Below are 15,306 nucleotides of genomic sequence, written 5' to 3'. Positions count from 1 at the left end.
AAAGCTGGCAGTCTGCTCTTTGTAAAAGCTAAAAGCAATATCTCAAGCCATCACAATACTTGCTCTGCCCTTCCCTACCCTTAAGGCCAAAGGAAATGACCAACGGAAATAAGTCTGCCTTTCTTGGACAGAAATATGAAAGTGGATGGAATGGACCTTTAATTCAAGTAAAACTTCACCATCACTAAAAAAAGTTATATCACACATTTTAGATTGTAAGCTCTAAAAATCAGGGCCCTCTGATTCCTCTTGTATTGAATTGTATTGTAAAGTTACTATACGATCTGCCTTCATTTTTTAAAGTGTTGTAACTATAAAAAAAAATCTGTATAAATAATAGGGTTACCACAGAAGCTGTTACATTTTTGAAATATAAACTTTTCAAATCAAATGAAAGAGAAATGTATTCTCTATATTCACAGCAAGGCATCACACATTACAATGTGCATAAAAGTGATTGTTAGTTTGATTTAAATAAATGAGCATTTACAAACATGTTATACTTACCTGCTCTGTGCAATGGTTTTGCACAGAGCAGCTTTGACCCTCCTATTTTGGGTCCCCCTCTGGTGCTCCGGGCTCCCCCCCCCCGCCGAGTGCCGCTTACTATTGGGGCATCTGTGCATGCTCACTCCTGAGCCCTGCTCTGTGTGTTGATTGACACACAGAGCGTGCTTGGCCCTTCCCCCCCCCTTCTCACTGGCTGTGTTTGACACCAGCAGGAGGAGCCAATGGCTCCCACTTCTGTCTCTGAGCCAATGAGGAGGGAGAAAGCTGGGAGAACCTTTGCTCTCATGCACATTACTGAATTGAGATCGGGCTCAGGTGGAGTGTTTTTACTTTAATGCACTGAATGCATTAAAGTGTTACTAAACCCAGGACCCTGCATTCACTATATCTGGTCTCCCACAGTACACAGAACATGAAAATGCAATCATTTTAGTAAATATAAACTGCTAAATACCTTCTCTCATCAGCATTATATAGCAGTCTTGTGTGATTTCTATCAGTGTCTGGTTAAAGCTTGTAGGAGGAGTTTTCATTCTACTCTGACTGTCCTATGAGGCTGCATGACCCCTGACCCTCTGTCTGAACAGTGCTGATTGCGGATCGACAGAGGCGGCTCTAGACATTGTGAGGCCTTAGGCAAACTTAGACATGAGGCCCCACTCGCGCCCATAATGGGAAAAATAATATAAAAACTATAGTCCAGAGACTGTGCAGACAATGATACAGGAGATGGTTTTATTATGGTAATGACAAGCAAACTCTTACCTGGCTAACACGGTATGAAAAGTTGGAACCACAGACAGGGTGCTGACAGACAATCACGCCACAAAGATGCAGGAGATGGTCAGAGACTGTGCCGTCTCGGGCAGAGACTGTGCGGACAATGATACAGGGGATGGTCAGAGACTGTGCGGACAATGATACAGGAGACGGTCAGAGACTGTGCGGACAATGATACAGGAGACGGTCAGAGACTGTGCCACTGTACCACCAAACGCAGCCACTGTACCATCAAACGCAGCCACTGTACCATCAAACGCAGCCACTGTACCATCAAACGCAGCCACTGTACCATCAAACGCAGCCACTGTACCATCAAACGCAGCCACTGTTCCCATCAAACGCAGCCACTGTTCCCATCAAACGCAGCCACTGTTCCCATCAAACGCAGCCACTGTTCCCATCAAACGCAGCCACTGTTCCCATCAAACGCAGCCACTGTTCCCATCAAACGCAGCCACTGTTCCCATCAAACGCAGCCACTGTACCATCAAACGCAGCCACTGTTCCCATCAAACACAGCCACTGTGCCATTAAATGCAGCCACTGTACCATAAATAAAGAAACAAACTCCTCCAATAATTCATAATATGCAGATTGCAGAGATAATATGGTCTAGGTCTTACTTAGATTTGGGGGTGCATTGTTGTCGTTTTTTTTCCCTATATATAGATAGATAGATAGATAGATAGATAGATAGATAGATAGATAGATAGATAGATAGATAGATAGATAATATAGTAATATTACACCGCCTGCTCCTCACCTTGGTGACTTGGTCCTCCTCCTCCAGGCAGCAGGACTCGACGGTGACGTTCTAGCTCTCTCTCTCTGCCCTCAGTGCCCTGCAGTGCAATCTGGTAGTTGTAGTCTCTGCAGAGCACAGGCACCAGACGGCCAAGTTGAAGTCTGTGTGCCTGTGCTCTGTGGGAGAACTACAACTCCCGCCATGCGCTGGGGCCGCCGTCGCCGACTTAGGGGAAAGGCTAGGAGGACGGCGCTGCGGCAGTGGAGCCTGCTATTGGACACAGGCAGCCTGAGCCTGCCCACCATCCACCACGATCGTATGTGTTATTCCACTTCGTCCACCACCGCGGATTACGGTGCGGCGGCTCAGCTCACTCAGTCTGCGGCTACTACGGGCTATGTGCAGCGGCTACTACGGGCTATGTGCAGCGCCCCCGCCGCTTGCGAGTCCCAGTCCCACACACAACAGCAACGGCAATGTCGGCAATACAACATCTGGAAGGCAAATTAGGCAATCGCGCGAGGCCCTTTCTGTGGGCGAGGCCTAAGGCGATCGTCTAATTTGCCTAATTAGAGAGCCGCCTCTGCGGATCGACCCTGTGCTGATCACATTAACTCTCCCAAGGAAAAAGAAAACTCTAGCAATACACACCAAACTGAGCATGTGCAGAGTGCCCCCAAGGCTCTGTACCATCAGGAGATGTATTGGGGATAGTGGAGGAAGAGGAGGATCAGAGAAGACAGGAACAAATAGCTTTTTTTCACACAATGCAGAGGATTAACCCCTTAGGTTCCACAGTGAGTATAACAAGCATGCTTTACTGCATATACTTGTACAGACTGATTTTACTGTTGTGGGTTTATCTTTCAAAGATGAGCGTTCCAATGTCCCTCCTGTTATCATATGAAGCCTGGATAAAGTGTGCACAGAGGTGATGCGTTATCTGTCCCTGCCATCAGCAGTTTTGCAGACTCGCACTTTCTTCATTTCAGGTCACATTAACCTCTGCATGTGAAATGTGTACACTATTCACACACTGAGCCATATACCGTGCACAGTGCTGGAGATAACAGGTAAGTTAAAGTAGAATCCTTCCAATAAAAGGGAAAGTTAAAGTGGAGTTACTATCATAGGTCATCCATTTTCAGACTTCACTGCCTGCATACTTCCAGTACACTCACCAGTGGCGGCCCATCCATTAGGGGCGCCAGGGCACCGCCCCCTCTATCCACGCCACCCCCTATATGTATAATAGATTGATGCTATCCACAGCGGATGCGGCCACTCCCTATTCATGCATCATGCCCCTTTCAGGATGCCGGGCACCTGAATTACAGCAGCGGGGGTGTTTTTTTGAAGCACCAGATAGGGTGGGCTTGTGGCGCAAAGCATTGCGCCTTGAGCCCACCCAGGTGTTACAACAGCCAATCAATATTCGCTGTTGAAACACTGATCCTCAATCCGTCCAATCAGAAGCGGGTCTGAGACTTGTTTTCCAATTGGGCGAAAAGAGAAGACTCTCGATTGGCCACGGAGCACTGAGGGAGGACACAGAAGCCGCCGCCGCGATGAGCCGTGGAGAGCAGGGAAACGGGACGCCACAGCCGCCGCCGTGATGACCCTTGGAGAGCAGGGGAACAAGAGGCCGTCGGTGAAGCGATGGGGTAAGTGCTACCGACCAGGGGGAGTGGCATACTGCTTGCCACCCCCCAAACTGCCAAATCTGGCCCTTTGCAGGCCTTTGTCCGGCCCTTGGGGCATTATTACTCTAAATGATATGAGGCTCCAGCAATGGGGCACTATGTCTTCGCCTTGAGGCGATTTTATTTCGCATTTGTAGCGCTATACAAGTTACTCACTCATACCAATGATGGGATACTATTTCTCCTACTAATATCAATTAAAGGATACTATTCCTCCTACTAATACCAATGATGGGACACTGAAAAAGGGGAGGTGATGAGCGCAAAATCAATACACTGAGTAGTCTAAAGAATATACTGAATAAAGTGCCTATGAAGTGCTTAAAGTGATCAAAGTGCTAAATTAGAGATTTAATAACCTAATAAATACATATATGACCAAATAACTATAAAGTGCTGGTTCAATGAACAATCATGGATCCTAGTGGATGATGCCTGGGGAATCCAATGGAGTGTATGAATAGACAGTTTATATGGTGGTGTTATTCATATGGCAGATAATAATCCAACCGATCTTCCTGGTAATGAGCTCTCAGAGCGCTTACCTTAACCCAAAGGAATTGTTGCTTAAAGCGAAGTGTGACTGGCCTCTCCGGATCGGCGTGGTGGCTATGTGGACATCAGCTGGGTGCTGAGCTGGGCTTCACAAAGATGGTGGAGAGAAAGCAAAAAAATAGCATCCAGGAGGCTAGTATAGCTACAAACATGGACTCGGGGACGGACAGATGTCACTTCCGGTCACGTGAGCTGTTCCTTGTTCCTGATGCGTATCGTCACGTCACGTGACTTCATCAGAGGAATGTCTATTCCTCCTACTAATACCAATGATGGGACACTATTCCTCCTACTAATACCAATGATGGGACACTATTCCTCCTACTAATACCAATGAAATACCAATGATGGGACACTATTCCTCCTACTAATACCAATGATGGGATACTATTCCTCCTACTAATACCAATGATGGGATACTATTCCTCCTACTAATACCAATGATGGGATACTATTCCTCCTACTAATACCAATGATGGGATACTATTGCTCCTACTAATACCAATGATGGGATACTATTGCTCCTACTAATACCAATGATGGGACACTATTCCTCCTACTAATACCAATGATGGGACACTATTCCTCCTACTAATACCAATGATGGGACACTATTCCTCCTACTAATACCAATGATGGGATACTATTTCTCCTACTAATACCAATGATGGGATACTATTCCTCCTACTAATACCAGTGGCCCAGATTCAAGAAGCAATTGCGCCTGTGTAACCATAGGTTACACAGCGCAATTGCTTACTTTCCCCCGGCGTTACAAATGCTCCTGATTCAGGAACATCGTAACGCCGACTGCAGCCTAAAATCTGCGTGGCATAAGGCTCTTATGCCATGCATATTTTAGGCTGCATTCTTGCGATGACCGCTAGGGGGCGCTCCCATTGTGCTCAGTGTATAGTATGCAAATTGCATACTAACACCGATTCACAATGTTGCGCGAGCCCTGCGTAGCAAGTTACGTCGTTTCCGTACGGCGTGTTTAGCGTAAGGCTGCCCCTTCTAATAGTAGGGGCAGCCAATGCTAAAGTCTACCCGTCGTTCCCGCGTCGCGAAATTTGAATTTCACGTCGTTTGCGTAAGTGATTCGTGAATGGCGCTGGACGCCATTCACGTTCACTTGGAAGCAAATGACGTCCTTGCGACGTCATTTGCCGCAATGCACGTCGGGAAAGTTTTTTTTACTAATACCAATGATGGGACACTATTCCTTCTACTAATACCAATGATGGGACACTATTCCTCCTACTAATACCAATAAAATGATGGGACACTATTCCTCCTAATAATACCAATGATGGGATACTATTCTTCCTACTAATACCAATGATGGGATACTATTCCTCCTACTAATACCAATGATGGGATACTATTCCTCCTACTAATACCAATGATGGGACACTATTCCTTCTACTAATACCAATGATGGGACACTATTCCTCCTACTAATACCAATGATGGGATACTATTCCTCCTACTAATACCAATGATGGGATACTATTCCTCCTACTAATACCAATGATGGGATACTATACCTCCTACTAATTCCAATGATGGGACACTATTCCTCCTACTAATACCAATGATGGAATACAATTCCTCCTACTAATACCAATGATGGAATACTATTCCTCCTACTAATACCAATGATGGTGCACTTCTCATACTGACCACCAACCCTGGAACCATATTTATTCTCACTGATGCGGGGCTCGGGACATTTCTACCCCCACTGGCCACAATCCGGCCCTCATAAAGTCTGAAGGACAGTAGACTGGCCCTTTGTTTAAAAAGTTTGGAGACCTCTGTTCTAGGTAATGAGGCCAGGAAGCTGGCTCTGAATGACCTTCCATTCACCCACCAGTCATAGATTGATTTTCATTGTTGGACGATATGGGGGATGGAAAGGGTGGACATAGTTAGCACTCTTGATGTGTGTCTATAGTGGGTCCAGCAGCTTTTATTAACCCCAGAAGCTCTGGAAGATTACCAATGCAGGGATATGCAGAGGAGGAGTTGGGTTTGGGGGCAAGGAAGGAAGATGTAATTAATTTAAGAGAGCAGTCACAAGCACAAAGGACACTTCTCATTCAATTCAAGTACCTTCCTATGTGCCAATCTAAAGTGGTTGTAAACCCTTCCATATACCCAGTGAAGTGACTATCCTCAGGTGATACACAGAGGTGAAACAAATCCTCCTACATAAGTTGTTCCTGTTTATCTGCAGGGCTCTTTTCTTTACAGCCCTTCAAAGTTCACAATTTACACAGCATTTCTGAGCTTCAGAAGGCAGGGGGCAGGGATCTGATGTCACACACTGCTGGGGGGGGGGGGGGGGGGGCTCCCGGATTCGTATGGTTTTGGGATAGACTATCACAAGTGATTCATGCAGATAGTAGAGGAATGAGAGAGCAGAGAGAAATCACACTAGACTCTTTATGCTGTGTTCATTTTTCATTTCAGAGGTTTACTACCACTAAACCTAAGGTGGTTGTAAACCTCATGCATGAAATATGCATAAAATAATGTCTCAATCCAGAACACTAAAGCCTCGTACACACGATCGGATTTCCATCGGCCAAAGCATAGGACTTTTGTCTAAAGGGCGTTGGCCATGAACTTATCTTGCATACAAACGGCAAAGAATTGTCGGCTAACAAACACGAAACTACGTGGTTTTTCATCTTTCATCTCTTAGGCTCTCAGGTCATACAGGGTTCAAATCTTGTCCGGTTCAGCAGGGACCGGCCGAGATTCGAACCTTGTGGGAAAGCTAAAATGTGCCCAAGTTGATCGATCGATCGATCAACTTGGGTACAACCAGCATAATGGGTTTTACCTGCAATTACCACTAGAGGCTGCTAGGAAAAGACAATGACCCAGCAGGAGGGATTCTCGCACCAACATTGATGGGGAAATTGAGCAAAACACAGGTTGCAGGAAAGAATTTTGCTCTGTGTATGGCCAGCCTTATGCCGCGTACACTAGAGCTGCACAATTAATCGTTAAATAGTGATCTCGATTGAACCCCCCCGACAATCTCCAATGCAGAGTTTGCAGATTCTTTCTTATAACAAGTGGAGAGACTTATCTGCTCACTCAGCTGTCAAAAGAAAATATCGGGTAGTCTGCCAAGTTTTTAACAGGAAACATTGTAACTAATGCTTCCTTCTTAGATTAAAGGGATAAACTTCTGTGTGTAAAGAAAAAAAAAAAAATCGGCCAGTCTGCCAAGTTTGTTACAACTAGGGTTGTCCCAATACCACTTTTTTAGGACCGAGTACAAGTACCGATACTTTTTTTCAAGTAGTCGCCGATACCGAATACCGATACTTTTTTTAAATGTATTGTGACCGTTTTCAAACCACAATACAGACTAAGGATATTTTCTTTAGAATTATGAAGAACTGGTACATCATGGTGTGGGGCTGTTTTTTAGCATACGGTACTGGAAAACTACATATCATTGAAGGAGTGATCACTGCCAGTGCCACCTATCAGTGCAGCTCATCGGTGCCAGTGCCCAAAAGTGCAGCTAGCCAGTGCCACCTATCAGTGCAGATCAGTGCCCATTAGTGCATCAGTGCAGGGAGGCAGCTTATTAGTGCCACCCAATCAGTGCCACCTATCAGTGCCATCCATTTATGAGTGCCATTCAATCAATGCCAGTGCCACCTATCAGTGCCATCCAATGGCACTGCAGCTGCCTGGACGTGTGGATTTATTATATAGCGGTCGTCGGCCGGCCGCTGGGCCCTGGTGAGAGAATTAAGTTTGGGCCTATATTATGATGGGGGCCTGGAGCTGCAGCTCCATCAGCCCCACGGTTAATCCGGCCCTGCCTCTATGCACCGCTCGATGTTAAAAAAAATAAATAAAAAAAAAGTATTCTATTTTGGTATCGGGAGTATTTGCACGAGTACGAGTACTAGCGCAAATACTCGGTATCGGTCCCGATACCGATATCGGTATCGGGACAACCCTAGTTACAACATGAAACATTGTAACCGGATGTACCCATTACATTGTTGTACTGACTTGTTGTGACTGTTTCTTTTTCTATCAATAAAACTTTTGTAAAAGAAACATTGTAACCAACTTCCTTCTTTGATCAAACTTCTGTGTGTAAATGCAGGAAGTTTAACCACTTAAAGTTCAAGGGGTAGATCCACAAAGAAATTACGCCTACTGATACGCCAGCGTAATTTCAAAATTCCTGCGTCGTATCTTTGTTTTGAATCCTCAAAACAAGATACGCCGGCATCTCGGCTAGATCCGACAGGCGTACGTCTTCGTATGCCGTCGGATCTAAGATGCAATTTTTCGGCGGCCGCTAGGTGGCGTTCCCGTCGTAATCCGCGTTGATTATGCAAATTAGCTATTTACGGCGATCCACGAACGTACGTCGGCCCGTCGCTTTTTTTTCCCCATCGTTTGCGTTCGTTTTTTTCCGGCGTATAGTTAAAGCTGCTATACTGAGGCGTACTCAATGTTAAGTATCCAGTTCCAGCGTACAATTTTGAATTTTTTACGTCGTTTGTGTAAGTCGTTCGCGAATAGGAATTTGCATAGAATGACGTCACCGTCGTAAGCATTGGCGGGTTCCGGTTAAATCGAGCATGCGCACTGGGATACCCCCAGGGACGGCGCATGCGCAGTTCCAAAAAAATTTCGTTTACGACGGGTCACGACGTATTAACATAAAACACGCCCCCATTAGATCCATTTGAATTCCGCGCCCTTACGCCGCGAGAGATACACTACGCCGCCGTAACTTACGGCGCAAATTCGCAGATGTATGTGGGTCTGCCCCCAAATCTTTTTCTGACACTTCTTTCTTAAGTTAAAAACCAATATTTTTTGCTAGAAAATTACTTGGAACCCCCAAACATTATATATATTTTAGCAGAGACCCTAGGGAATAAAATGGCAATTGCTTCAATATTTTATGTCGCACTGTATTTGCCCAGCGGTCTTTCAAATGCATTTTTTGGGGGAAAAATACACTTCAGTGAATAAAAAAACTGTAAAGTTAGCCCAATTTTTTTGTTTAAATGTAAAAGATGATGCCACGCCGTGAGAATCATGAGAGAAACGTGATCTATCTTCTAAGCAAAACAAATCGTGATTCTCATTTTAGCCAGAATCGTGTAGCTCTAGCGTACACACGATTAGAAATTCCGACAAGAAAACCGTGTATTTTTTTGGCTCAAACTTGTGTTGCATACACACGGTCACACACAATTCCGACCATCAAGAACGCGGTGAAGTACAACACTACAACGAGCCGAGAAAAATGAAGTTCAATGATTCCGAGCATGCGTCAAATTGATTCTGAGAATGCGTGTTTTGCGCGTCGGAATTGCATACAGACGATTGGAATTTTCGACAAGAACTTTTCCCGTTACAAGCTCTCAAATTTTTGCTGGTCGGAAATTCCGACAGAAAAAGTCCGATGAGGCCTACACACGGTCGGAATTTTCCACCAAAAGCTCACATCAAACTTTTCTTGTCGGAAATTCCGAGCTTGTGTACGCGGCATTAAGGTCATTGAGTTCCCTGGGTCAAAAGCAATTTGTATTCAATGCAAACTCACCAGATAAGCAATGATGTCGTAGCCTTGTTCCTTCAGCCACACCAGAATACAGGATGTGTCCAGACCTCCGCTGTACGCCAGGACCACTGTGCCTTTCTGAGACATGGTGACCTGACGATGAAAAAAGAGCCAATGATAATAAATTTTACAACCATTTACAGGAATTGTCTGGGATTTCCTATGCGGTCTTAGATAATAGATACTAACAAAGCATATCTAACATTAATTGCAACATAAATAAACAGTCTATAAATATAAATTCCTCCCAAATTTCACAACTGAGGAAGAGAAACACCTCATAGCACAGTAAGTAGACAAAAGACACTCCACCCCCATGCTTCTAATTATGGGGACCAATAAAAGCTTATGGGAAAAACAGTATCACTTTTCGTGATTAGATAGAATTGAGAAGACTGAAATCATTGTTGATTTTTTTATGTTCTCTCCGATCAGGTTTTGTCATCAAAATCAAAGTGGCCAAAAAATGTCCAAGCAAAAAAGGTAGTACATACCCACCTCTGTTACCTGCTACAAAAACGCTGCTAAACCATCCGCTAAAGCAGTGGTCATCAACCCTGTCCTCAGAGCCCACTAACAGGCCAGGTTTTATGTATTACCTTGGGGAGATGCAGACTAGAATACTGCAATCACTGATCAGCAAATGATATCACCTGTATTTCAGTTATCTTGCAAACCTGGCATGTTAGTGGGCCCTGAGGACAGGGTTGCTGACCACTGTGCCCAGAGCCGCCATCAGGGGGGTACAGGCAGTACACCTGTAAGGGGCCCGGAGGCCTACAGGGCCCCAGATGGCAACTCCCCTTTTTTTTTATTTATTTTTTATTAAAAAAAAAGAAAACAATTTTAATATATATTTTTTTTTTTATTAAAGGACCAATTTTTTTAAAGGTCCGGATGTCCCCAGGGGCCCGAAGGCCCCCAGGGCTCCAGGTGGCAACCCCCCCCTTTTTTTTATTAAAAAAAAAAAAATCTAATATATATTTAATTTTTTATTAAAGGGCCAATTTTTTAAATTTTTTTTAGGGGTACAGAGGGCCCGGAGATCCCCAGATGACAACCCCCCTTTTTTTTTTATAAAAGAAAAGAAAAATATTTATATATATATTTATATATATATATATATATATATATATATATATATATATATATATATATATATATATATATATATATATATATATTATTAAAGGGCCCAGAGGTCCCCGGATGGCAACCCCCCTTTTTTTATAAAAAAAATAATAATAATTTATATTTTATTTATATATATATATATATATATATATATATATATATATATATATATATATATATATATATATATATATATATATATATATATATATATATATATATATATATATATATATATATATATATATATTTTATGAAAGGGCTCAGTGGTCCCCAGGGCCCCATGTGGCAAACCCCCTTTTTTTTTTTTTTTAATAAATATTTATTTTTGTTTATATATATTTATTTATTTATTTTTTATTAAAGGGCCCAGAGGTCCCCAGGGCCCCAGATGGCTACCCCGGGGGGAACCCCCCCCCCCCCCCCCCCGGTTCTCTGCTCCAGGGGGCCCATGCCTGAAGCTGTGTAAGGGGCCCAATAATTCCTGATGGCTGCCCTGACAGTGCTAAAGTCTCTCGAGTGTCACATACCTGGTACCTTTCATGAGTTTGCCCATGAACCCACGTTACTACTGGGTCCCCTAGTTTTAGAAGGACCAGACGGAGGAATCACTAAGTACTGTAGGTGACCAGAAGATTTACACCCAAAGCCAAAATTATTTTATTTAGTTTTCGATATCATGGAGAGCAGTTGGAACACCTGTCAGTTTATATTGCTGCCCGTGTTCCCCTTGGGGAGAATTACGGTACCCTCCCGGTGCAGTAGTGTGTTTTGTGCTGCCCTAGGCCTGACTAAACTCATGCACCCCATATTTTAAATATGACCTACCCCTTCCTTTCAAGGTCACACCCCTTTTTGTTTAAGACCCGCCCTGAAATTTTCGAGCGGGGACACTAGTTCTTAGGGCCTGGGGGCCATGGATTCCCTTAATTTGTATAATTTCCTCTCACTTCCTGTTTGGCTACGGGGCAGCAAGTGAAGGAAAATCTCTGCAATGGGACGGGGATGGAAAAAATAACTGACAGGGGCTAAAACACTCCCTTAGGCTGCATTCACACCTAAGCGACAAAACGCCCGACGCGGGACGCTTCTGTCGCTAGAGGGGAGAATTCCCATTGCCGTCTATGGAGATGGTTCACATCTCATAGACGCGCAACGCCTGTAGCCTGAAAAAAAGTCCCGGACCCTTTTTTTCACGCGACAGGCGCGTTTTCCCATAGACAGCAATGGGAATACTTTAGAAAAAAAAAAAAAAAAAAAAAGATACATTTGTAATCGCGGCAAATCTGCCGCTACACGCGTACGCGGCTGTCGCTTAGGTGTGAATGCAGCCTTACTCTATCCAAAATGAAAACAAATAAATAAAAGTGCTCTGCTTTAACCACTTAAGACCCGGACCATTACGCAGGTAAAGGACCTGGCCAGTTTTTGCGATTCGGCACTGCGTCGCTTTAACTGACAATTGCGCGGTCATGCGACGTGGCTCCCAAACAAAATTGGCATCCTTCCCCCCCCCCCCCCCCCCCACAAATAGAGCTTTCTTTTGGTGGTATTTGATCACCTCTGCGTTTTTTTTTTTTTTTTTGCGCTATAAACAAAAATAGAGCGACAATTTTGAAAAAAAGTGAATATTTTTTACTTTTTGCTATAATAAAATACCCCCAAAAAAGATATAAAAAAATATATTTTTTTCTCAGTTTAGGCCGATACGTATTCTTCTACATATTTTTGGTAAAAAAAATAAATAAATCACAATAAGCGTTTAACGATTGGTTTGCGCAAAATTTATAGTGTTTACAAAATAGGGGATAGTTTTATGGCATTTTTTTTTCCACAAAAAAGTTTTATGGCATTTTTATTAATATTTTATTTTTTTACTACCAATGGCGGCGATCAGCGTTTTTTTTTCGTGACTGCGGCATTATGGCGGACACATCGGACAATTTTGACACGTTTTTGGGACCATTGTCATTTTCACAGCAAAAATTGCTATAAAAATGCATTGTTTACTATGAAAATGACAATTGCAGTTTAGGAGTTAACCACTAGGGGGCGCTGTAGGGGTTTTGTGTGACCTCATATGTGTTTCTAACTGTAGGGGGGCGGGGCTGGACGTGTGACGTCACTGATCGACTTTCCCTATATCAGGGAACAGACGATCAGTGACATTGACACTGTGAAGAACGGGGAAGGTGTGTTTACGGGGAAGCTTATGTTACCAATTGCATTCACAAAATTTGGGCTGGTGTCTATATAAGGGAATTGACGTCACCAGCATCCCGCCCCATTGTTTTTGTGTGCTGTATTGTGGGGAATGGCCTGGCCTGCAGCCAATTGGACAAAAAATTGCAGGAAGTGGAAGTTCGGATAGAAATGAGTTTGAAGAACACCCAAGCTTCTCTGGTGATTACCAGGATTTTCCTCATTTTGAAGAGATTTCCTCCGACTTCCTGTCCCATAGCCACAACAGGAAGTGAAGGGAAAGCTCCCCAATGGGACACAGATGAAAAAAAAAAAAAAAAGTTTTGCCCTCAGTTCTACTTTAAAGTTGTCCATGTCCCCAAAGAGGAGATTTCTCTTTCTGTTCTGTTGGACACTTTCACCCACGGAGGCTGTGAGGTCAACTCACCCTCAGGGGGACACCGATAGCAAAAAAAATCCAGACAGATGTTCTAAACCTTCATGTTCTCTTTGGAGGATTTAGCCTCACTTCCTGTTGCACCTCAAAAAGTATGAAGAGCTTCCCTGACTTCCTGTTTTTGCCTGTAGGCATTAAACTTCTTGTTTTCATTGGAGATGGAGCAGGAGGTTGGAAGTGCTGACTATGCAAAAACAAGCGTCAGTTTTTGTATTCCAAAGCATCCCAAAAGCCTGTTTCTGGGTTTTGGAGCTCCTGTGTTAGTAAAAGGGGTACCTACATTAAAACACAAGTTCCAGAATGCTCGCCAAGAATGAAACTACAGATACACATTAACCACTTCCCGCCCGGTCAATAGCATATTGACGTCCGGGAAGTGGTTGCGAAATCCTGATTGGACGTCTATTGACGCAGATGTGCATCTCCGATCTCGGTAAAGAGTCTCCGGCGGAGGCTCTTTACCACATGATCAGCCGTGTCCAATCACGGCTGATCACGATGTAAAACAGGAAGAGCCGTTGATCGGCTCTTCCTCACTCGCATCTGACAGATGCGAGTAGAGAAGAGCCGATCGGCGGCTCTCCTGACAGGGGGGTTCGCGCTGATTGTTTATCAGCGCAGCCCCCCTTGGATGCCAACACTTGACCACCAGGGAGTGCCCCCCAGTGCAAAAAAAAACAAAAAAAAACACCAATTAAAAAAAAAAAACCACAATCGATGCCAATCAGTGCCCACAAATGGGCACTGACTGGCAACATCAGCACTGGCTAAAATGATGCCCAGCAATGCCATCAGTGCCACCCCTCAGTGTCCATCAGTGCCACCCAGTGTCCATCAGTGCCAGCTCTTAGTGCCCATCTATACCCACCTATCAGTGCCCATCTGTGCCACCCATAAGTACCCATAAGTGCCACCCATGATTGCCCATCAGTGCCGCCTATGAGTGCCCATCAGTGCCGCCTATGAATGCCCATCAGTGCAGCATACCAGCGCCGCCTATTAGTGCCCATCAGTGCCGCCTATTGGTGCCCATCAGTGCCACCTCATCAGTGCCCATCAGTGCCGCCATATCAGTGCCCATAATTGAAGAAGAAAAACTTATTTACAAAAAAAAGTAACAGAAAAAAATAAAAACTTAATTTTTTTCAAAAATTTCGGTCTTTTTTTAGTTGTTGCGCAAGAAATAAAAATCGCAGAGGTGATCGAATACCACCAAAAGAAAGCTCTATTTGTGGGAACAAAATGATAAAAATTTAATTTGGGTACAGTGTAGCATGACCGCGCAGTTGTCATTCAAATTGCGACAGCACTGAAAGCTAAAAATTGGCTTGGGCAGGGAGGTGCGCAAGTGCCTGGTATGGAAGGGGTTAATAACATGATGCCTATGATCGCATCACTAAGGTGTGTGTTGAAAATAACTAACATTTCCCACAGAATCATCATCTAGTTCTCTATGATAGTACCTACAGACATGAGGATGGTGACCACTTACCTTTCAGGTGATTGTGCAGCAACAGTTGTCACAGAGTTTCCTGTATACAAGAGAAAGAAAACAATGACACGTTAGTTGCCCTGTGGAGCTTTGAAGGACATCTACTAATGGTACCTT

General features: G+C 44.0%; 1 protein-coding gene across 1 annotated transcript in view; it reads right to left on the bottom strand.

Annotated features, from left to right (window-relative positions):
* The window catches only part of ASS1 (argininosuccinate synthase 1), a 159,979-nt gene that overhangs the window by 130,928 nt on the left and 13,745 nt on the right, over positions 1-15,306 (bottom strand). The window contains exons 2-3 of the mRNA XM_040324650.1: positions 15,190-15,229; positions 9,908-10,018 (exon numbers count right to left, since the gene is read on the bottom strand). Of these exons, the coding sequence (XP_040180584.1) occupies positions 9,908-10,012 (105 nt within the window). The 5' untranslated portion in view covers positions 10,013-10,018; positions 15,190-15,229. The remainder of the gene's footprint in view (positions 1-9,907; positions 10,019-15,189; positions 15,230-15,306) is intronic.

This window comes from Rana temporaria, chromosome 9 (genome assembly GCF_905171775.1).
Source record: "Rana temporaria chromosome 9, aRanTem1.1, whole genome shotgun sequence".
In the NCBI taxonomy this organism is placed as follows: Eukaryota; Metazoa; Chordata; class Amphibia; order Anura; family Ranidae; genus Rana; species Rana temporaria.
This window is presented reverse-complemented; position numbering and strand designations above follow the sequence as displayed.